The 25,526-nt window shown below is 42.2% G+C and overlaps 1 protein-coding gene across 1 annotated transcript in view; it reads left to right on the top strand.

Annotated features, from left to right (window-relative positions):
• The window catches only part of LOC139375675 (opioid receptor, mu 1), a 28,642-nt gene extending 3,416 nt beyond the window's left edge, over positions 1 to 25,226 (top strand). Inside the window, exons 2-3 of the mRNA XM_071117481.1 lie at positions 23,439 to 23,794; positions 24,625 to 25,226. Of these exons, the coding sequence (XP_070973582.1) occupies positions 23,439 to 23,794; positions 24,625 to 25,157 (889 nt within the window). The 3' untranslated portion in view covers positions 25,158 to 25,226. The remainder of the gene's footprint in view (positions 1 to 23,438; positions 23,795 to 24,624) is intronic.
• The last annotated feature ends 300 nt before the right edge of the window (positions 25,227 to 25,526 follow it).

Below are 25,526 nucleotides of genomic sequence, written 5' to 3'. Positions count from 1 at the left end.
TCTTCACGGCGGCCCCGTTGGTGAGTATGGGGGCGTGCTCAGCTGGTTCTTCCTGAAATCAACAATCAGCTCCTTTGTTTTGCTGATGTTGAGGTTGGTTACCTGGCACCAGTGTCTACCTTTTCCCGGTAGGCCGTCTCGTCGTTGTTGGTAATCAGGCCTACTACTGTCGTGACGTCAGCGAACTTGATGATGAAGTTGGAACTGTGTGAGGCCATGTAGTAGTGGGTATACAGGGAGTACAGCAGGGGACTGGGGATGCAGCGTTGTGGGGGCCCCCATGTTGAGGATCAGTATGGAGGAGGTAATGTTGCCTACCTTCACTACCTGGGGGCGGCCCATCAGGAAGTCCAGGACCCAGTTGCATAGGAAGGAGTTCAGTCCCAGGGCTGTGAGTTTTGTGGTGAGCTTAGAGAGCACTATGGTATTGAAGGCAGAGCTGTAGTCGATGACGAACATCCTCACATATGCATCCCTATTGTCCAGGTGGGTGAGAGCAGTGTGCAAGGCAATGGCGATTGCGTCATCCTTGGATCTGTTGGGGCAGTAGGCAAATTGGCGAGGGTCGAGTTTATCAGGGAGGGAGAAGGTGATGTAGTCTTTGACTAGCCTTTCAAAGTGAGTGCTACGGATCGGTAGTCAGTCAGTTCAGTTACTTTCCCTTTCTTGGGCATGGGATGGTAATTGACATCTTGAAGCAGGTGGGGATAACGGCCTGAATTAGAGAGGAATGGTAAATGTCAGAAACACAACAAAGCCTTGAATCATTGGAGCATCGCCATTCCCCAGTCACAATCCCAAAAGGTCAAGGTCAACCGTAAATCAACGATGTTACTCAGAAATGTCTTCCTCAGCCAGGGGTGTTTGTAGTAGGATTAGTAGTACATAAGCATTCACCTGCTTCATTTATTATTTGATGAATAAGAGGATGTGATGACCAACTGATCTCTGCTGATGACATAAGAGTCCTGGGTCGAGTTCAGTCTTATTCAGACGTACTACTACCTGAACTTGTTCAATAAGAATACAGATATTTGTTATCCACAGCACAAGTTTCGGTATGGTTTTCCCCCCATATTGCCACTCTTCACTGCTTCACTATGACCCTGAGGCATGTAAGCTACTGTAAGCACAACCGTGAGAGTCAACTCCCTTGGGGAATTCAGAATACACTCACAAAGTCCTCCATCTAACCCAATGCACTGGTGTAGCCAATGATGTATATTAACCCTGGATTACTTTCAAGCCACCGGTCGGCCATATTGGCCCTTACCAGTAGAAGCAGTCCTCCATAGGAATGAATGGAATTTTACAGTATTTCAATTAAATGTTTGAATTACATGTATTTAAGTATTGTTTTGTTGTAGTGGGGACAGTAACGTTAGTAATCTCTCAAAATTATACATTTTTAAAAATATATTTTGTCTTTTTTTTTTATGTTTAGCTCACATACGATAATTTAAAAGTTTGCATTAAGGTGTCAATAAATGCATTTCTATAGCTTCCAAAATATTTTTTACAATGGTGGCGGAGTGCCAAGATTGAGACACGGCGTCTCAGCTTCATGGCAAAATGTGAAGAATAGCAGGAAATTAGCTCAGGTATTCTTGAAAGTCGGGACAATCCTTTGTCTGGCATTGAAACCTTATTTTTACAGTTGACATTTTTTATTTTGTTGCATTATTTGAGTTAAGCGTCTACATTTAGGGGCATTTTATAAAATAAAATATTTGTTTGGGGAATTCTCTAAATACTTTCACATACAAAATATTATTAATTTCCATTTCATTCCTAAAAGTTGTGTTCAGAGATTTGATTTACTCTGTCAGATTGGTCTAAAATCCTAAATGAATCAGGAATGAGCAGGGTCAGCTATACCATAAGGACCCCTTATTCATGTCCTCAATACATGTAGTGCAACAGGACCACTCTTAGTCTGTAAAGTTTTCTACTTTTGACAAACAATATTGGAATCACCATGGTCACAACCATAAACTGTCACTCCATCTGCCAGATATATTGAAATAGAATATACATTTTGGTAAAAATTTGTTACATTTAATTAGGTTTTAGATTTATTAAGCAAAAAATGAGAAGATGAAGAAGAGAAAGCCATTTTTGTCAACCCTGTAAAACATCAACTCCGTCAGATTTTTGGTTATGTTTTCATTTGGGGATTATTTTCAAAATAGTAATTTTCCATATTTTACAAATGTTTGTATTGAACTTTTAGAGGCAAAAATATGTCTGTTTTGAGTATCTGTTGTCAATTCCATCACTGATGGCTAACCCCCGGTCTGCAATATATGCTTAAACAATGGTAGTATTTCCTGTGCTAAACCTAAGGGATCAGGTTTGCTGTATAAATGTTTTATGTTCTAAATGTAGAAAATGATGGCACAAATGCTAATGAAATTAGCCCTGGAGGATTTAATAGTGCTATAAAACAAAAATAAGTTTGCACATTTGTATTTGTATGAAATATCTAATGTTAGAATTAAACTATCAATGCCTTTAAACATTTGTTGGACAATAATTGAACAAATGAAATGCCGTTTAATGTGTCTGACGGAGTTGACATAAATCCACTTAGTTGCAATTTATATATATTTTTAGTTTTTACTTTACATGGTGTGATAGCAGATACCTTGCTCTGACATTGCGTGGAGACTTGCGGAATTGCACTAAGCCACTGCTCCAATGAGCAGATGTTGAACTGATATTCATTATGATAAAAAACATTTTTAAAGACAAGTAGCTTTGCTCATAACTCGTGCAAATCTTGCATTGACATCAATGCATGATTTACGCAAAATCAGGCTAATCATTCCCATCTCAAAACTGGATCCTTCCTAAGTGCAGATCAACCCAAACTATCTTAAATGAATATACCTTTTTAACCTTTCTTGGTCTTTGCTGAGCACCTACATGGTGAATAACGTTCATGCCATTAGCAACGACACCTGACCCACCCACAAGTTCCACCAGATCAGTGCTTACATCCAGGAACTCTCACAAGCACAAACAAATGACAAGTTGTGTCACCCACAGAATGATATCTGCACGCTCATGTGAGAAATCAATTCTAGAACTGCAGGAAACCGCAGGGAAAATAGTAGAGTGCTGTTTGTTGTCATGGAGACACCGATGCGTTCTCTCCGACCATCCCTTCCCCGAGTCAGCCTACCTGCAAGAGCAGAGCGTGTTTCCTATCTTACAGTACAATAAATCATCACGTGTGATCCATTCCCGTAATTGCTGTTAACACTTAAGTTTTTGGGTCACAAACAATGCATTCAAGATGGACCTGTACTGTTACGGATACAGGTATCCTGTGTCTGTGTGTATCCTGTGTGTGTTTCTTTTCTCTCCTTCTCCCCTCACAGGTGAAAATCATCACTCCCCAATCAGTCAACAATCAACCCATCAATCAGAAGACACACCTCCTCCTGTTTCCTACCCTATCACAGTTCCTTCCCCATGGTTTAAAAACCCCATCATTTGTTTGTTCAGGAGCTCAATCTTTGTAATGCCATGTTGGAAGATAGCTGTTCTTTGTAGATTTCAGGAGAGCTCAATCTTTGTAATGCCATGTTGGTAGATAGCTGTTCTTTGTAGATTTCAGGAGAGCTCAATCTCGTTGTAATGCCAAGTTGGTAGATCTCTGCTCTTGATAGATTTCAGTAGCTCAATCTTTGTAAATGCCATGTTTGTAGACCTCTGTTTTGCACGCGCTCTCTGTGTATTAATTAACCTCTCTTTTGTTTGAGCACCTCCATAGCACTTTGTCATCTCCTGTGAGTATTGTTTTTGCTTATGGTGTTTGCTGGTGGGAAAAGGGGAAACCAAGACAAGTCGCCCATGGGCATACACTACCCGTAGGTAAACTTTGTTAAAACACACTAGTTAGAACTGGGTGGACCACCAACTGTATTTTTGGTTAGTTAGTTAGCTGTTGTTGAAATAGGCTAGTCTAGCTTAGGGGTGTTTTGAATACTTATTGTTTCTTTCCTTGGGTCCAGCTCAGCCCCTTTTCCTGCTTCCCCCCATTACCGTGTGTTTAGAAATAAACCCTGAGTTTGACGGTATTATTTCGGTTGTCGTGGTTATTTCGTTCACTTTTACTTTGTCACTATTATAATTTACATGAGTTATGTTACGGGTCTCACTACCATCCCCCCTAGACTGTTGGGCCAAAAGGGATTCGTAACATGTACCCTTCATGGCCATATGTTTGTTCATTGATTAACAAAAAGGTGGCCTATTGTCAGGCTAGTACTTGTTTTTTATCATAATTTTGTACAATGTGCAAACCTCGGCGAGATAGGGAAATTGATTCAGGGTACAATTTCCCTCTATGCACAAACAAAATTATATTGATTAATAAAGATTTATCATTTAATTTGTCCTCTTATCACAGCTGCCTAATACAGCAGGTCCAATTCATGTATTATATAAAGGAGGGTTCTGAGCTAATAAGAATAAATAAATAAAAACATTAGGTTTCTTTTTCTCTAAGTGTTCCCTGATCGATTACTCAACATCATTCAACAACACTTTAGTAATAAAATCTCTCCTTGTTTCATGATGTTAGTAGGTTTCATAAGTCACTTCAAAGATTACTCGCCATGTGCTGGAGGTCCTGTGGGGATAACTACGGGTTTAGAAACATGTTTGGATAGGTTCAACACAGTACTCTAAGCCAAACAGAATCATTTCAATGTGCAGAAAATACAGGTTAATACTACACGCCTAGAAAAAAGGTGCTATCTAGAACCAACAAGGGTTCTTCGGCTGTCCCTATAGGAGAACCCATTAAAGAACCCTGTTTGGTTCCAGGGAGAAGCCGTTTGGTTCCAGGTAAAACCCTTTTGAGTTCCATGTAGAACATTTTCCACAGAGGGTTCTACATGGAACCAAAACTGTTCTCCAATGGGGACAGCCAAAGAACCCTTTTGGAATGCTGTTTTAAGAGTTTAGTTGTTCCATCCTCTCAAACTCCAGGAAATAACATGCACAGAATTGATGTCCATTGTAACTCAGCCTCCTATGGATCCCCAACAAGCAGTTTATGTCACACTGTGTTACGCTCAATATGTTGGCTCTCCTTATGATTAACTCCTGAGATCTATTTATAGGATGTAGCATGCTGTGTGATTCCTTACACATTTGGTTTCCTGGGCACTGCCCTTATTCTCATACTCAATGACTTTCCATCTTTATTAAGGGAGATTAATAATATTGGTCTTGAACAGTGCTTCACTTGATCTGAAATAGGTTCCAGTACTCATTTTGGGTGCCAGTACCATTTGTATTTAGGTGCATAATCCTTTTGTCTCATAATCCTTTTGAGATAATATTCTAGAAGCGGAACAGGAGCTCAAGCAGTAGACAATTTGAGGTGTCAGTACTCAGCTCCGGTGAGCTCCTGCCCAAGTCAAGCACTGGTCTTGAAAGGTCATCAGTGGTGAACAATTATAGGTCCACCATTTCCTCCCTCCCATAGGAATGTCTTTCTTCAAGGTAAGATAAGGACAAGAATAGGCCTGTTCCTGAACAGTAAACATTTATTCACAGTATGATTGATAGTAGCTTTGTCAATGAATGCATTACTCATGTAGATATTTTTTTGGCCTCCACTCATTATATACTCTTGTCTTTGTTTTATCTGCCACTCAAATGATTATAATTCAGTGTAGGAGATGGAGCAAAACATGTCACACTACAGAAAGAAAATAGTTTATAATCAGACTCATTACTGCTTTCTTTGGCTCCTATATTAACAGTGGCTTTTGTGATTATGTTTTTTGACAGAACGAACATGTCTTTGACTGTTTGACATTTCCAACTGAATAACGTATTCCTTTTGACAAAGATTTTCTGTTTTAAAATGCTGGATACCACAGGGTTCAATTCTCGCGCCGACTCTTTTCTCTGTATATATCAATGATGTCGCTCTTGCTGCGGACGATTCCCTGATCCACCTCTACGCAGACGACACCATTCTGTATACTTCTGGCCCTTCCTTGGACACTGTGCTAACTAACCTCCAAACGAGCTTCAATGCCATACAACACTCCTTCCGTGGCCTCCAACTGCTCTTAAACGCTAGTAAAACCAAATGCATGCATTTCAACCGTTCGCTGCCCGCACCCACCCGCCCGACTAGCATCACCACCCTGGACGGTTCCGACCTAGAATATGTGGACAACTATAAATACCTAGGTGTCTGGCTAGACTGTAAACTATCCTTCCAGACTCATATTAAACATCTCCAATCCAAAATCTAATCTAGAATCGGCTTTCTATTTCGCAACAAAGCCTCCTTCACTCACGCCACCAAACTTACCCTAGTAAAACTGACTATCCTACCGATCCTCGACTTCGGCGATGTCATCTACAAAATAGCTTCCAATACTCTACTCAGCAAACTGGATGCAGTCTGTCACAGTGCCATCCGTTTTGTTACCAAATCACCTTACACCACCCACCACTGCGACAACACCCACCCGTAGCACACGTTCCAGCAGGTATATCTCACTGATCATCCCCAAAGCCAACACCTCATTTGGCCACCTTTCCTTCCAGTTCTCTGCTGCCAGTGACTGGAACGAATTGCAAAAATCGCTGAAGTTGGAGACTTTTATTTCCCTCACCAACTTTAAACATCAACTATCTGAGCAGCTAACCGATCACTGCAGCTGTACATAGTCCATCTGTAAATAGCCCACCTAATCTACCTACCTCATCCCCATACTGTTTTTATTTTATTTACTTTTCTGCTCTTTTGCACACCAGTATCTCTACTTGCACATGATCATCTGCTCATTTATCACTCCAGTGTTAATCTGCTAAATTGTAATTATTCGCTCCTATGGCCTATTTGTTGCCTACCTCCTCATGCCTTTTGCACACACTGTATATAGAGTTTTTTTGTCTACTGTGTCATTGACTTGTTTATTGTGTTATTGGCTTGTTTATTGTTTACTCCATGTGTAACTCTGTGTTGTTGTCTGTGTCACACTGCTTTGCTTTATCTTGGCCAGGTCACAGTTGCAAATGAGAACTTGTTCTCAACTAGCCTACCTGGTTAAATAAAGGTGAAATAAAACAATAAATAAAAAATAAAGGAAAGACGTCAGAGTATACATTGCCCACTTTACATTTTAATATTCATTAGAAGTTTAACTTGTTTGTACCAAATGAATTCAACTCAAGTGTTTCCCCTACAATTGATTTCAATTGAAATGATTAAAGAGGCCCATGTTGAAAAACAATCTTGGAGAAACACTGTCTTGGCCTGAATGTAATGGAATGCTGTATCAGGAGAAGATAATCACAGAGTCAGAGGACATGTTCCGGTTGTTCCTTAGCAACAAGCCTTCATTGCTATAGGCTACTCTGCTGCTCTGTTTCTGCGGTTATACTCGGGTTACCATTCATGTCATTCATTTCCTAAAATCCTAAAATGTTTTATATATAGGCATACGATGCCATAGTGAGTTGCTGTGTATATTTATTGCCTATAAACACATTCTAGATGTTTTCACAGTGACGACATAAATTGTAATGGTACTGATGAGGATGGAGCTGTCCGTGAAAAGGCATGTTTACGCCTACTCTATGTCAGCTGTCACTATGCATGTGCATTAGGCCTTACAACACGCCATGCACAAAAGCCACGTGTCAGCGGTGAACATCCCAAAGTATTTGCGAATTTGTTCCACTAGACATCATCTGCTGGCACTGAGGAATCAGAAAAGACAGCTGGCTGCGCAGGGATATCTGCTCTATTTGAATCGAGGTAACTGCCACCGTTGTGATCATGTCTGCCAGCCAAGCGGACCATCACACTCAGTAATTCCAGAGGCAGCTACCATGAGGCAGCTGAAGTGTTTTAGTGTTAAGCTGCTGTCTGTCTTTATCAGATGCTTTGATGACTGTGCTCCCTCTTTCATAGTGAACTAGTCTCCGCTAACTATAGACATCGCTGATGGAGGAGGCCTCCTTCCCTTTACTCCCTCCTACACACTCCCTTGCTGGACGGCAGGTAGCCTATCGGTTAATAATGTTGGGCCAGTAACTGAAAGGTTGCTGGTTTGAATCCCTGAGCCAACTAGGTTAAACTATTGTTGTGCCTTTGTCATAGGCACTTAACCCGAATTGGTCCTGTAAGTTGCCAGTAGTGGTGCGTGTGTAAAATCACTGGGGAAGAAAAGCTGAAAAAAAGCCATATTACAACCTATGTGTTGTGATAATAACCTGTCAGTTCATTTGTGACCATGATAGCTAGGCCTAAGGCAGAGACAATAAGAAGACACAGTGGCAGAATAAATTCAACCACACCTTTGTTTCATCACAAAACCTGAGAGCTACGTCTGTCTGGTAGAGTCCACAAAGTTTATTGCATGTTACAAACACTTACATGACCTACCGCATGGTCAAGCAAGTTAATGTTTCGGACATTTTGTTTCGGACATTAAACAACTATTGATTTAGAACCACAGAGTTACCGCAAGTCACAAAGAAAACAGGAGCTGCCTCCACTATTGCAGCACCATTTCAACTTCAACATTTCAACATCATCAAATCACCTATACTTAGTATTTTACAGTGACAACTAAAAGATACCAAAAACAATGTAGTCCAATCAACGTAAGCTAAATATGATGTGGCTGTCCATGGTTTTGATTTCTCTCGCTCTCTCTCTGTGTGTGTGTGTGTGCGCAAGTAGAAAAAACATGTTGACTCACCCTACTTGTAGAGAAACGCCAATGCCATCCTCCTCTCTTTCCTGTCGATGTAACGGTCTATGACTTTGTCATACAGTACACACTTGTATTTTTTATTGTCTTAGGCTACCTGGCTAAAGTGCTTGCTCGCTAGCCTAACTTCCTTTTTATGGGCAACGTTAGCTAGTTAACATTAGCCTTCTACATCTAGATACATAATGAACTTCCATCCTCTCAGGCCGTGGGCACAATGTATTAATTTATGGTTGGATCAGAATCGCTGTTATAATTTTTGGCCAGTACAGAGAATTAAGTAAAACCAGTCCAAATCCATATATCCATCCATGGCTAATTTAGGAAAGGGCCAATTTTATCTAGCTAGCTAGCCAGTGGACAACACAACGAGATGCAACAATTCAAGTTGTTTCTGTCAATGACGTATTGCTCTCGATGTGATGTGATGTGATTGGAGAGAAGCAAAATCCAAACTAGCCTCCCTTGACACTTTTTTGGGGGGGGATGCGCCAGGATCATTCACAGTTGAGCTCACTCAATTTAGCTCAACGCTGATTTGATATTTTTTTTTATCAAGGAAGGATAATTGGATAAGTGTGTTGACTGAAATGTAAATGTGACTAGTTTCAGGAAAATAGCCGTATGTCACACGTCACTACTTCACAGTAGCGCTATTTGAGCGTAAACTTTTTTTTAAATCAGAACCGTTTTTTTGGGGCAGAAATTCCTTCTGGAACATGTGAACTTTCATGGGCCTTAATAACAAACTTGTATGCCATCTGTAAATACGAATACAATTGTTAAATTACAAGCCTAGTTGGTTTAGCCATGGAGAAAAGTTAGGCAATCTTCCCGCTAGCTGAGATAATGGTTGAGATAATGAGTGGGCTGGGCATGCCGAGAGATGAGTTTGGATTGGTCCGCCATGTAGCATGCTTCTGTCAATAATATGAGGTGGTCAGTTTGTGTTGGTAATCCTTTCTAACGCAGGTTTTTCGAAATATATCACATAGTAGATCTGCATAAGTGTTGCTCTCCACTTTCTGGAGGACCGAATTTTGAAATCAGTTGAATGAATTAGAGTATGATAGCTAAGGAGATGGAGAATATTCTGGCATTTGATTGCAAATATGTAGACGGAGCCAGAGTGTCCAATGCGGAAGACACATTTCAGTTGAATACATTCAGTTGGACTAACTAGGTATCCCCCTTTCCCTTTCCCAGTTTGCGCTCCGAGAGCGAAACTCTCTGAATTTAGGAACGGCTAATCTGACAACGCTTGAGTCAATGAACGCCCAGAGCACACTCTGGCACTCCTGATTAAATTTCAAACACACCCGTAGTATAAACCAGCCTTTAATCTTGAAATCTTTGGTTGTTTAGTACACAGCCTCACTTGCGAATCCTTAAAGAGATGGGTGGGGTTAAAGCTTAGAAGGGTGTGAACGATGCTGAATGGGTGTAGACAAAGAAGAGCTCTCCAACAGGTACCAGAACATTCATGGCCCATTTTCTCAAAAGTGAGGTTTCAAGTGTATCAACTTTCAAAGCAGAATTACTTTCCTATTATTCCTCAACTGTAGTGTATCATAGACAATTTCCTACCTCTGAGTTTATCCAATGTAAAAAACACAATTTCAAATTTTGCCACATAAGATCGAATCGAGCCCGTCAGTCACAAATGGTGGAAGACTTCTTGTCCTATACAAATTATAAGGCCCAAGTGACGTGCAAGACTCACTATGGGCAAAGTTAATGGGAAAAGGTTGTTGTGGTGGCGTCAAGTGGATTTTTCCTCTAAAAAATTATACATACGGGTCTTCCGGGTGGCGCAGTGGTTAAGGGTGCTGTACTGCAGCGCCAGCTGTGCCATCAGAGACTCTGGGTTCGCGCCCAGGCTCTGTCGTAACCGGCCGCGACCGGGAGGTCCGTGGGGCGACGCACAATTGGCCTAACGTTGTCCGGGTTAGGGAGGGCTTGGCCGGTAGGGATGTCCTTGTCTCATCACGCACCAGCGACTCCTGTGGCGTACCGGGCGCAATGCGCGCTAACCAAGGTTGCCAGGTGCACAAGGTTTCCTCCAACACATTGGTGCGGCTGGCTTCTGGGTTGGATGCACGCTCTGTTAAGAAGCAGTGCGGCTTGTTTGGGTTGTGTAACGGAGGACGCATTACTTTCAACCTTTGTCTCCCGTACGGGAGTTGTAGCAATGAGACAAGATAGTAGCTACTAAAACAATTGGATACCACAAAATTGGGGAGAAAAAAGGGTCAAATTCAAAAAAAAAAAACACACACATTTTTTTTACATACAGTCAATGGCTATTCAGTTCTAAGGACCTGACTCACCTGTAATCACTAAACCCAAATCACAGCACAATAAATGTTTTCCAGAGGGGAAAATAATCCATTTTAGATGGCTTGCCACTTCTATCCTATCTCTCTGTGCTGCACCAGAGGATTTGTCATTCCTTTAACCCACAATAATCACTCCACCTTAAAGAGAATGAAGCCAGACTAAAGAATTCCGGGAGATGATTCATCTGTGGTATCTCTGATTATGAGGACAATTGCCTTAATGAGGAAAAACCTGCTAAATGCATTCAACTTAAGAGAAAGACTTTTGATTCTTCAACAATATTTGCTCTACTTATAATTGGCTTGTTATCTAAACCCAGGAACAAATATCTTATTTGAAAAAGGTTACTTATACTAATTTGAAGGGATTCTGTTTGAGGGCTATTTACAATCTGTTGTCAATCATTTGCGCTTATCCTGTGTAAATAATGCAAAACTTATATTTCTTGTGTGAGTGACAGGATGAGCGTAGTAGCATATAGCATGTGAAATGAAGAGGAACTCGAACCATTGCTGTCACTAGCCCATTACTGATCGTGCTTCTGAACTTCTCTTCTGTTTCCATCCAATGTCAAATACTGGCTTAAACAAATCAGCCTGCTAACAACCTTTAGTAAACTTTTGGAAAAGATTGTGTTTCACCAGATACAATACTATTTCACAGTAAACAAATTATCATTTGGCTTTTAGGGAACGGCACTCAACATGTATGGCACTTACACAAATAACTGAAGATAGATGGTTGTAGCTCCCTCCAGTAACCACGAGCACAACCGTTACTTGATTTTAACTGGCGGCTTTATTCTGTAGATTTAGTAAGAATTATCACCTTCCGTGAGAACTATAAAGTAAATGAAAATACAGTTAAGCACACTCTTACAACCTTATCTTACGAGTGACTTATTAGCTTGGTATAACTCTGAAGTGCTTACATACATAAACAGTTTAGCCGTAGCTATAACAGTATCAGATTAAATACATGAATAAAGGAAGAATACCTCATTGGCTGCTTATTACAGAAGGGAGGAAATCAAACTTCACACTTATTATTCCTGACACGAATTCACACTTCAATTATTCAACTTCAATTATTATAACGTTACCATCCTAACATACACACTTCAACCTTTACGAACTACACCCGATGATATGAAAACTTAGCTAACACAGCGCGGGATTGCCTTCCCTCCAAAGGTGTGTTGCTACAATAATGATCCCCGTTACAACAGTTATTAGCTACGTAGTTCCGCTTGTCTTATCATTTCGAACACGTAAACAATTCAAACAAAAAAACAACGACATAGACTTACAGGTTAACTATCAGTTACACTGGTGCGGATGTCTCGTATCAAATCAAATGTATTTATATAGCCCTTCTTACATCAGCTGATATCTCAAAGTGCTGTACAGAAACCCAGCCTAAAACCCCACACAGCAAGCAATGCAGGTGTAGAAGCACATGGCCAAAACCTAGGAAGAAACCTAGAGAGGAATCAGGCTATGAGGGGTGGCCAGCCCTCTTCTGGCTGTGCCGGGTGGAGATTATAACAGAACATGGCCAAGATGTTCAAATGTTCATAAATGCCCACCCAGCATGGTCAAATAATAATAATCACAGTAGTTGTCGAGGGTGCAACAGGTCAGCACCTCAGGAGTAAATGTCAGTTAGCTTTTCATAGCCGATCATTGAGAGTATCTCTACCACTCCTGCTGTCTGTAGAGAGTTGAAAACAGCAGGTCTGGGACAGGTAGCACGTCCGGTAAAGAAGTCCCGAGATATATCTCGCCTAAGGCAGAATACCTCATGATAAGTTGAAGACCACACTATCTACCAAGAAAGTTCTCATCTATATTATTTGTAGCCGTCTATTTACCACCACAAACTGATGCTGGCACTAAGACCGCACTCAACCAACTATATAAGACCATAAGCAAACAAGAAAATGCTCATTCAGATGCGCTGCACCTAGTAGCCGGGGACTTTAATGCAGGTAAACTTAAAACCGTTTTACCTCATTTCTACCAGCATGTCACATGTGCAACCAGAGGTAAAATAACTCTAGACCACCTTTACTCCACACACAGAGATGCATACAAAGTTCACCCTTCCCCTCCATTTGGCAAATCTGACTATAATAAACACCTCCCTCTGCAAATTGGATCCTGGATTTCCTGACGGGCCACCCCCAGGTGGTAAGGGTAGGCAACAACACATCTGCGTGGCAGATGTGTTGTTACCTACCTTTACCATGGGGCCCCTGTAATCCCTGTTCACCCACGACAGCATGGCCAAGCACGACTCCAACAACATCATTAAGTTTGCTGACGACAGTGGTAGTAGACCTGATCATCGACAACGATGAGACAGCCTATAGGGAGGAGGTCAGAGACGACAACAACCTCTCCCTCAATGTGAGCAAGACAAAGGAGCTGATTGTGGACTATAGGAAAAGGAGGGCTGGACAGGCCCCCATTGACTTTGACAGGGCTGAAGTGGAGGGGGTTGAGAGATTCAAGTTCCTTGGTGTCCATATCACCAATGAACTATTATGGTCCAAACACATCAAGACATTAAGAGTCCACGACAATGCCTTTCCCCCCTCAGGAGACTGAAAATATTTTACATGGGTCCCCAGATCCTCAAAAACATCTAAAGCTGCACCATCGAGATCATCCTTACCGGTTGCATCACCGCCTGGTATGGCAACTGCTCGGCATCTGACCGTAAGGCGCTACTGAGGGTAGTGCGTATGGCCCAGTACATCACTGTGGCAAAGCTCCCTGACATCCAGGACCTATCTACTAGGTGGTGTCAGAGGAAGGCCCCAAAAATTGTCAAAGACTCCAGTCACCCAAGTTATAGACTGTTCTCTCTGCTACCGCACGGCAAGCGGTACCGGAGCTTCAAGTCTCGGACCAAAAGGCTCCTTAACAGATTCTACCCCAAAATTAATTAATCAAGTGGCCACCTGTACTATTTACATTGACCCCCCCCCCCCTTAACTCTATTTCTGTAACGTTCGTCGTCCTCGTCTGAGGAGTATGAAGGATCGTAGGACCAATGCGCAGCGTGGTACGTGTTCATGATGAATTTATTAAACACAGAACACTAAAACAGAACACTAAAACAAAGAGAATGAAACGAAACAGTCCTGTCTGGTGACATACACAAAGACAGAAAACAATCACCCACCAAACACAGGTGGGAAAAGGCTACCTAAGTATGATTCTCAAACAGAGACAACTAACGACACCTGTCTCTGATTGAGATCCATACCAGGCCAAACGCAAAACACAACATAGAAAAACGAACATAGACAACCCACCCCAACTCACGCCCTGACCAACCTAAAACAAAGACATAACAAAAGAACTAAGGTCAGAACGTGACAATTTCTTGAACTGTATTGTTTGTTAAGGGCTTGTAAGTAAGCACTTCACGGTAATACCTGTTGTATTCAGTGCATATGACAAATACAATTAGATTTGATTTTATTGGCCGAACTACATTGATAATAAGATACTTGTTGGAGCTATAGACTTCAGTGCAGCTTTTGACATTATCAATCATAATCTGCTGCTGGAAAAAATGTATGTGTTTTGGCTTTACATCCCCTGCTATATCATGGATTGAGTTACCTGTCTAACAGAACACAGAGGGTGTTCTTTAATGGAAGCATCTCCAACATAATCCAGGTAGAGTCGGGTATTCCCCAGTGTAGTTATCTAGGCCCCTTACTTTTTTAAATCACTAATGACCTGCCACTGGCACTGAGTAAAGCCTGTGTGTCTATGGACACTGATGACTCAACATTATACACATGAACTACCACAGCAAGTGAAATCACTGCAACACTTATCAAAGAGCTGCAGACAGCTTTAGAATTGGTGGCAAGTAATAAGATAGTACTAAATACACTGAACAAAAATATAAATGCAACATGTTATGTTTCATGAGCTGAAATAAAAGATCCCAGAAATGTTCCATACTCACAAAAAGCTTATTTCTCTAAAATATTTAGCACAAATTTGATTACATCCCTGTTAGTGAGCATTTCTCCTTTGCCAAGATGATCCATCCATCTGAGAAGCTGATTAAACAGCTTGCATGTTGTGCTGGGGATAATAAAAGGCTTCTCTAAAATGTCTGGTTTTGTCACACAACACAATACCACAGATGTCTCAAGTTCTAAGGGAGCGTGCAATTGGCATGCTGACTGCAGGAATGTCCACCAGAGCTGTGGCCAGAGAATTTAATATTAATTTCTCTTCTATAAGCCTTCTCCAACATCGTTTTAGAGAATTTGGCAGTACGTCCAATCGACCTTACAACAGCAGATCACGTGTATAGTGTCAAGTGGCCGAGCAGTTTGCTGATGTCTTCGCTGTGAACAGAGTGCCCCATGGTGTCGGTGGTGTTATGATATGGGCCGGCATAAGCTGCGGACAAAAAACACAATTGCATTTTATCAATGGCAATTTTAATGCATAGAAATACTGTGACGAGATCCAGAGGCCCATTTTTTAAAGGTATCTGTGAACAACAAATGCATATCTGTATTCCCAGTCATGTGTGCGTTTATATTTTTGCTCAGTATATTTAAAAAACTAAAAGCATTGTACTTGAAGGAAACCTGCTGAACATGTGTATGTGACCAATAAAATTTGATTTGATTTTAAACCCTAAATCCTCAACTAAATCTTGTAATGAATAATGTGGAAAATTTAGCAAGTTGAAGAGACTAAACTGCTTGGAGTGACTCTGGATGTTATGGTCGAAACATATTGGTACAACAGTAGCTGAGATTGGATAATAAAGCTCTACTCTTCTGTCTTGACATTGATATCAACAAAAGAACTCCTACGGGCCCGAGTTTTGTCGCACCTGGACTACTGCCCAGGCATATGGTCAAGTGCCACAAAGAGGGATATAGGCTAATTACAGTTGTCCCAGAACAGAGCAGCACAACTGGCCCTTAAATATATATGGAGAGCTAACATCAATAGCATGCATGTCAATCTCTCCTGGCTCAATGTAGAGGATAGATTGGCTGAATCACTACTTGTCTTTGTGAGAGGTATTGACATGTTGAAAGCACTGAGCTGTCTATTCAAATGACTAGAACACAGCTCAGACACCCATGCATACCCCACAAGACATTCCACAAGGGGTCTCTTCACAGTCCCCAATTCCAGAACAGACTCTGATAAACAAACAGTACTACACAGAGCCATGATTACATGGAACTCTATTCCACATCAAGTAACTCATGCATGCAGTAAAATCTGATTTAAAAACAGATAAAACTACACCTTGTGGAACAAAGATGACTGTGACGAGACACACACAGGCACACACAGGCACACAGACACACACGCTAGCACATGGACTCTACACAACGTGGAAAAATCTGCCGTTCTTGCCCCAATAACAACTGCTCCGCGGGCGCTGATAACGTGGACGTCGATTAAGGCAGCCCCCTGCAACTCTGATTCAGAGGGTTTGGGTTAAATGCAGGAGACACATTTTGGTTGAGTGCAACTGACTAGGTATCCTCCTTTCCCTTTCACATTGTAATATTGTTGTATGGTGGTATTATATATTTTATATTGTAGATATGTAGTGGCGTAATAAAGTTATATGATGTACTGTTTGTTTTTTGTGTGATGTAAGTGCCTCAATATGTTTATACCCCAGGAATACTAGCTGCTGCCCTATATAATTTCCCCTTATATTGGAGCCATCTTTTCAGTTTATCTCACTGGAACCGTTAGGTAATCATCATTTTTTGTCTGGGAGACTCAAGCTTGACACAGAAGACAGACATGATCAACAATTCACCCCAGCTGTGTTTTGTGGTCTTGTTATAGACTGCAGTTTTATGTTCCAGAATGTGCAATACAAAACATCCATCAGACACGGACTGTGCATTAGCAGACCATGTTATGCTTAAAGGTCAAGGCATCCAGTTCCGTGTTACCATCCATGGCTTATGTACAATGCATGACTCCATGCTCAAACTGCAAACATAGCTGACAAAAAAGGAGTTATCTTTTAAAGTAAAATAGTTTGATTTATTTTGGCATACATGCCCCAGCTATCTCAATCTTCAGCCAGGATTCAATCCACGTGCAATGCAGGACCGACAAGGCAATTTCCCTGACGTTCTCGGAGATTGCATTCACTGTAAACCCTGCTGATGTCAGCTCAAGTGTAAATGACCTTTTAAGTGTAATTTTAACTGACTTGTCCGTCCGGAAAGACCAATGCAGATCCAAACGCGACTTCTGCAGTAGAGAGAGAGAGAGCAAGAGAGAGAGAAATGGTATCATTTATGCTGCCATTCTTTGCTTTTCACGAGAGTGGTGCGTGTAGCTTATTTTTGTGGTTGGCCAATCATAAGTCATAAAAACAGCAATAGGCTACAGTCATAGAGCCTCTGTTTGGGGCAAAGTTAGGAGATATCTACTCAATGGAAGATTAAATGAAAATTATGTCATTAAAAGTTAAAGGAGAATAATCTACAACGACCAAGAGCCAACAGGTAGGCTGCTACTTTATATTCTGAATTTAGTTGTAGTTTGTAACTGTGTATTGCGAGAAAGTGTGTGCAGCCACAATTAGCCTAGTTAGCTAGCTAGCTATCTTCTTTTTTTTTTCTCTCTCCCTAATTTCATAGTGTCGAATTGGTAGTTACAGTCTTGTCCCATCGATGTAACTCCCGTATGGACTCGTGAGAGGCAAAGGTCGAGAGTTGTGCGCCCTCCTAAACACAACCCAGCCAAGCCGCACTGCTTCTTGCCACAATGCCGCTTAACCCGGAAGCCAGCCACACCAATGTGTCAGAGGAAACACCGTAACCTGGCGACCGTTTCAGCGTGCATTGCGTCCGGCCTGCCACAGGAGTTGCTAGTGTGCAATGGGACAAGAACATCCCTGCCAGCCAAACCCTTCCCTAACCCGGACAATGCTGGGCCAATTGTGCGCCGCTCCATGGGTCTCCCGGTCGCGGCCCGGCTGCGACAGAGCTTGGACTCGAACCAGGATCTCTAGTGGCACAGCCATAGACTCCTGCGCCACTCGGAAGGCCCTTAGCTAGCTATCTTAACTACCTTTGCCCGGGTTGATGCAGTCGAGACAGGTACTAAGTAATCATATTGGATGATAAGTAACCTAGCTACAGTATGGCAGCTATTAGTCTACCATAGTGGAAGTCAGCTTGCTTGGTTGCTGTCTCTCATCTCTCCCTCCCTCCTCCTCCCTGTTCCTGTGTAACTCACTCACACTCACAGTAGCCTAGTCACACAGCACGGCCCCTGCTAGAGCATCACCTCTCTCTATCTCCTCTCCCTTGCGCTGTATCAGCTCTGGTTAATAAAGTAGCTTACAAAATGACGTTTTTGCTGCTTCCCTCACTCGGCTCAGGTCTGGATCCGGCCAGATCTATACGGAACTGGTCTAGTTGACCTCGGGTCCATTTGGGACGGGTCTCTATTTAAAAAATATATTGATGCATATCGGGTCCGGGGGGTAAAGCCCCATGTCCATTTCGGGAACTGAACTTTTTGGATCCGTGAAAGCCTCTAGTACGTTAGTGCATTCGTGCGTTAGTCAAATGCGATATTTCAGACAGAACTGGATCGATTTTGACTAAATGTGGGTAAATGATGCGTCTTGCATTAGAGATCTGGCATTTATCAAATTACACTGATTGGCCAAATGGTGGCGCTATAACAAGAGATTGAAAATGCTTACTTTGAAAGGTCATGCTCCTTACCCCATTTGACTTAAAGTCATGAAATCTGCTACATAGGTCCTTCTCCTCATAAGGAACACATTTGCCTCAGGGACCCATAGGGTGGCCATGATGCTTTTTTATTTAACACTTAAAGTGCTACTCTTCTGGCACCGAATTACCAATCTGCACAAAACATGATATGTGGCATCTATGGACAAAGGTCTCAACACAATTTTTTCCCAGACTAGTATCTTAAACAACATGGCCGCTATGGATCAATAAACAATCCGTGGGCATGGGCTAGTACATAAATGGATATAAATCAGTCAAGGATATCGGTATTGTAACAACATTTGGTACACATGTTATAAACACTGTCAAGATAACTAATATCGATCACACGGTGACCTATAGCAGGCACATGTTTATATCTCTTGATCTGTTTGACTGTTTGGTGAAATTTGGAAAGCCTAATTATCAAATGTAATTTAGAATATTTTACTCTGGAAGGTTGATAAACGGAATCTTGGCCCGGTTTCCCAAAAGCATCTTAAGGCTAAGTTCATTGTTAGAACCTGCGTAGGAGTACCATTAAATCTCGGAGATGTTTCCCAAAACCATCTTTGCTAACGTTGCGCTTGAAAACGCTCAGAAGATCTCCACTAAATATAAAATGACATGGTTTATCTGTCTCTCTGTGACTGCCGAAAACTTCTGAATAAAGTTGACTACACATACCAAGGTGTAATGTCTTTGCACAATTGATACAAACAATCATTGATTAAAAAAACGAGATGACTGCAAATATAAATACAGTAGGCTATAGGCATTTAATGTTAAATTGAGTTCTATTTTGCTACTTGTAGGCTACTGTAATTTGTGTCAATATATTTCATGATTTATTCTTATTTAAATTGCATTGTGCGCAGTGGTGTGCCAAATTGGCGATTTAGTGCATTTTTATCAGGTAAGCAGTAAAATAAGATGACTTGATATTTTCAGCAGTAGGTGGTAACATCTCTATAGGAGTTGATCTGTCGTCAGTGTTGTGAAATAATTATAATGTTACGGTAAGATTTGAATGGAGAAAGCTGATCCGAGAGCAGCACTCCCTTTCCTATCAGTATCGATGCACGCTCCAACGACGCACTTAGTGACCGCTCTCTCACAGGCCACTTGTTTTGGGAAATGCATGTTACATCTTCTGCCGTTGTAGGAAAGTATAAAGTAGCATTAAGTAGAACACTTGTAAGCGTAAGTTCCATCACTTCGGGAAACTGGGCCCAGGTTAGTTATAACGGGGGTTGGAGTGAAAACCTACAGGAGGATAGCTCTCCAGGAACAGGGTTGAAGAGTTCTGACGTAGAGTATACATTATTTGGGAATTTGAACTTGCCATTTCTTGGTTGAGAGTGCATCAGTGTTTCTTCAGTGCCACCAGGCTCATACTAATTGCTTGGAACATACTGTATATTAACACACTGAAAAAAACATGGGTATGGTTAGGGTCCACTACAGTGTTGTTACCTGGGGTACAAAAACGTCAAAGTTACACTTCACAGGTACACATATGAACTCCATGGTACAGATTGGTACCTAGTAGGTATAATGGGACATTTTTCTACCCAATATTTTGAATATAAGGCACGATCATCACTCCGGTTTGAAATATAGGTGAGGGCAATGTACTGGTGGGGCTCATTAGCATAGTTGGGGACTTGGTCAAATATGTGTGTATTTGTGGAAGTGTTTGACGGTTACGCCGATAAAAGTAGAGCGTCTCCTTTAACGTTGACTGTTCTGCAACCTTTGTAAGATAATGTGTCTGTAATGAGGTGCACTGTGAAGAGGTTATTGTGCATTTGCCAGTAACTTAATGGCAACATGTGAATTTGTCAGATCACAACTGATTTCACATGTGGAACTATCATGTGGCTTTTCTCTCAGATAAATAATGTTTCAACAGAGGGCTAAATGACGTTTCCATGATAATCTGTTTATTTAACATTATTAGAGTACTTTAACAGACATGTGCAACTGTTGCATTACATTTGAGTCATTTAGCAGATGTTCTAATCCAGAGCAATTTAACAGTAGTGAGTGCATACATTTTCATACTGTTTTTAGCACTGGTACCCCGTGGGAATCAAATCAAATCAAATCAAATCAAATTTTATTTGTCACATACACATGGTTAGCAGATGTTAATGCGAGTGTAGCGAAATGCTTGTGCTTCTAGTTCCGACAATGCAGTAATAACAAGTAATCTAACTAACAATTCCAAAACTACTGTCTTGTACACAGTGTAAGGGGATAAAGAATATGTACATAAGGATATATGAATGAGTGATGGTACAGAGCAGCATAGGCAAGATACAGTAGATGGTATCGAGTACAGTATGTACAAATGAGATGAGTATGTAAACAAAGTGGCATAGTTTAAAGTGTCTAGTGATACATGTATTACATAAGGATACAGTCGATGATATAGAGTACAGTATATACGTATGCATATGAGATGAATAATGTAGGGTAAGTAACATTATATAAGGTAGCATTGTTTAAAGTGGCTAGTGATATATTTACATCATTTCCCATCAATTCCCATTATTAAAGTGGCTGGAGTTGAGTCAGTGTCAGTGTGTTGGCAGCAGCCACTCAGTGTTAGTGGTGGCTGTTTAACAGTCTGATGGCCTTGAGATAGAAGCTGTTTTTCAGTCTCTCGGTCCCAGCTTTGATGCACCTGTACTGACCTCGCCTTCTGGATGATAGCGGGGTGAACAGGCAGTGGCTCGGGTGGTTGATGTCCTTGATGATCTTTATGGCCTTCCTGTGACATCGGGTGGTGTAGGTGTCCTGGAGGGCAGGTAGTTTGCCCCCGGTGATGCGTTGTGCAGACCTCACTACCCTCTGGAGAGCCTTACGGTTGAGGGCGGTGCAGTTGCCATACCAGGCGGTGATACAGCCCGCCAGGATGCTCTCGATTGTGCATCTGTAGAAGTTTGTGAGTGCTTTTGGTGACAAGCCGAATTTCTTCAGCCTCCTGAGGTTGAAGAGGCGCTGCTGCGCCTTCTTCACGATGCTGTCTGTGTGAGTGGACCAATTCAGTTTGTCTGTGATGTGTATGCCGAGGAACTTAAAACTTGCTACCCTCTCCACTACTGTTCCATCGATGTGGATAGGGGGGTGTTCCCTCTGCTGTTTCCTGAAGTCCACAATCATCTCCTTAGTTTTGTTGACGTTGAGTGTGAGGTTATTTTCCTGACACCACACTCCGAGGGCCCTCACCTCCTCCCTGTAGGCCGTCTCGTCGTTGTTGGTAATCAAGCCTACCACTGTTGTGTCGTCCGCAAACTTGATGATTGAGTTGGAGGCGTGCGTGGCCACGCAGTCGTGGGTGAACAGGGAGTACAGGAGAGGGCTCAGAACGCACCCTTGTGGGGCCCCAGTGTTGAGGATCAGCGGGGAGGAGATGTTGTTGCCTACCCTCACCACCTGGGGGCGGCCCGTCAGAAAGTCCAGTACCCAGTTGCACAGGGCGGGGTCGAGACCCAGGGTCTCGAGCTTGGTGACGAGCTTGGAGGGTACTATGGTGTTGAATGCCGAGCTGTAGTCGATGAACAGCATTCTCACATAGGTATTCCTCTTGTCCAGATGGGTTAGGGCAGTGTGCAGTGTGGTTGAGATTGCATCGTCTGTGGACCTATTTGGGAAGTAAGCAAATTGGAGTGGGTCTAGGGTGTCAGGTAGGGTGGAGGTGATATGGTCCTTGACTAGTCTCTCAAAGCACTTCATGATGACGGATGTGAGTGCTACGGGGCGGTAGTCGTTTAGCTCAGTTACCTTAGCTTTCTTGGGAACAGGAACAATGGTGGCCCTCTTGAAGCATGTGGGAACAGCAGACTGGTATAGGGATTGATTGAATATGTCCGTAAACACACCGGCCAGCTGGTCTGCGCATGCTCTGAGGGCGCGGCTGGGGATGCCGTCTGGGCCTGCAGCCTTGCGAGGGTTAACACGTTTAAATGTCTTACTCACCTCGGCTGCAGTGAAGGAGAGACCGCATGTTTTCGTTGCAGGCCGTGTCAGTGGCACTGTATTGTCCTCAAAGCGGGCAAAAAAGTTATTTAGTCTGCCTGGGAGCAAGACAATCAAACCCACAACCCTGGTTTTGCCCTGGTTTTGCACATATAGAGTCTCAGAATCTGTCTAGCTACTTGTGTACATTTTTAGAATCTCCCATGACATGCAATGCAATAGTATCATCCTAGTAAGTAACTCTCCGTAAAGAGAAATTGGATTATAGTTAATTGACAGTTGTGTTTGTGTGTCAATACACCATCCATCTGTATGTTTGTAACATCAATTCCTTATAAATCCATTGCAATATTTTGTAATCATGTTCTGGTAGGCATGACTTGACTGAGAAACTGAGACACAGCGGTAAGACGAACGGCAGAGTGAACCAAAGATATTTCTGAGTCTACCTTTATATGGTTTTACGATAGACGAGTTGCTGTCCAGATTATTTGTTTTCTGATAAGCACACCCTAATTTGGTCTCTTAGTTTTTATTTTTGTATGTTGTCTTTCCAGATACACTAAAATGAAGACCGCCACAAATATCTACATCTTCAACCTGGCCTTGGCTGATGCACTAGCCACCAGTACGCTGCCCTTCCAGAGTGTCAACTTCCTGATGGGGACCTGGCCGTTTGGAGACGTGCTGTGCAAGATAGTGATATCCATCGACTACTACAACATGTTCACCAGTATCTTCACATTGACCACCATGAGTATTGACCGTTACATTGCAGTGTGCCACCCCGTCAAGGCCTTAGACTTCCGCACGCCCCGTAACGCGAAGATTGTCAACGTGTGCAACTGGATCCTGTCCTCTGCCATCGGTCTACCTGTCATGTTCACCGCCTTAACTACTGTAACCGATAACGGCAAGTACGACAGTACGTTTCCCCCTGCTGTTTTTCTTTGATCCTCAATTATAGATATCCTATCCGTAATGTTCGTGAGCATACCACAGCAGCGAGAGTAACAATTATGTTTGATAGTTATTTCTGTGAAGTGAACGGAAAGCCAACGGAATTTAAGCACTTTGCTGTTCTACGCAAGGTCTGGGTCTGTCATAGAGAGACATCGAGTGCCACGTTAGCTATGAAGCATGTTTTTATTATCATATTATCATATCATAAGCATGTTTTTATTATCAATAAGAACACTTTCAGATCCTTTATTTAGGTTTACATGTGACACAAACTCATTAAATTGTTTTGCAGGCGTTCATCCCTAATTGGCCTTAATGTAGGCCTCCAAATCTAGTCATCAATATTATGCTTTAAAGATGGTATATATGGCCATAGACTAGCAGCTACCACCATGTATAATCTTCAGAAAGTTTGTGCATAATTGTAGTAGTAGTAGTGGGATAGAAACTTGTCACCAACATTGGTGATGCTTGATTCCTGAATTAGGTTTTCAAAGTGCCTGTCAAAATCTTCTTAGCTCTTGTTATTGGTTAGATGAGAATAGATAGTGTTATTTGCAGTCTCATGATGAAAATATATCTGATGTCAGCCTGAGGAATACAAGCTGTCAGCACAAGCTTGTTTAACAAACGAAAACATAACTGACTTCTATGTTTATCATTTTGAGCAATGCTTTGGGGCCTATATACTGTAGTTTTATCTACCTGTGAAAAATACTGCTGTGAGGCGTGGATTTCCTCATATGCTACATTCGTTCAACTGTGTCTTCACATTTTCAGGAATCATCGACTGCACTTTGATCTTCCCCCACCCATCCTGGTACTGGGAGAATCTTCTGAAGATCTGCGTCTTCATCTTTGCCTTCATCATCCCCGTCCTCATCATCACCGTGTGCTATGGGCTAATGATCTTGCGCCTGAAGAGCGTGCGCATGTTGTCCGGCTCCAAGGAGAAGGACCGCAACCTGCGCCGCATCACCCGTATGGTCCTGGTGGTGGTGGCCGTCTTCATCATCTGCTGGACGCCCATCCACATCTACGTCATCATCAAAGCCCTTATCAATATCCCCAACTCCCTGCTGCAGTCCGTCACCTGGCACTTCTGCATCGCTCTGGGCTACACCAACAGCTGCCTGAATCCCGTCCTCTACGCCTTCCTGGACGAGAACTTCAAACGCTGCTTCCGCGAGTTCTGCATCCCCTTGAGTCCTTCGATGCTGGAGCTGCAGAATTCTTCTCGTACCCGCCACCACCACCAACACGAGCACCACTCCAGCGCCAACACGGTGGAGAGGTCCAATCAAGAGGTATGACTAGGTATGGAGATGTTGTCGTTAGACTCATGCTGCCAGCCCAACGACGACATGATCTCGGAAGTCACCCAGGTAACCACGGTGCTCTGACACAAAGCTCTGACACGTAATGCGCCAAGATGCTGAAATGCAACGTGGCGTGAGCATCTATGTTGCTGTCGCCTCTTTCTGGCAAGGCTGACAAATATTTGAATGTAGAATAGCGCTCAGCGTAAGGCTTTCTGTCAGGTAGCATTATTAAAATGTTGTACTTTGGGCTAAACACTGAAATGAACCAACATCAGCTGTTATGTGCACAGTAGGCTATCCTTTTAGACAGGTATACTGAACATACTGAAAATTATAAATTGGCCATGTTTTGAAGTTGTA

Source organism: Oncorhynchus clarkii, chromosome 20, assembly GCF_045791955.1.
Source record: "Oncorhynchus clarkii lewisi isolate Uvic-CL-2024 chromosome 20, UVic_Ocla_1.0, whole genome shotgun sequence".
NCBI classification, from domain to species: Eukaryota; Metazoa; Chordata; class Actinopteri; order Salmoniformes; family Salmonidae; genus Oncorhynchus; species Oncorhynchus clarkii.
Note: the sequence above shows the minus strand (reverse complement) of the source record. Positions and strands in the feature narration are given on the sequence as shown.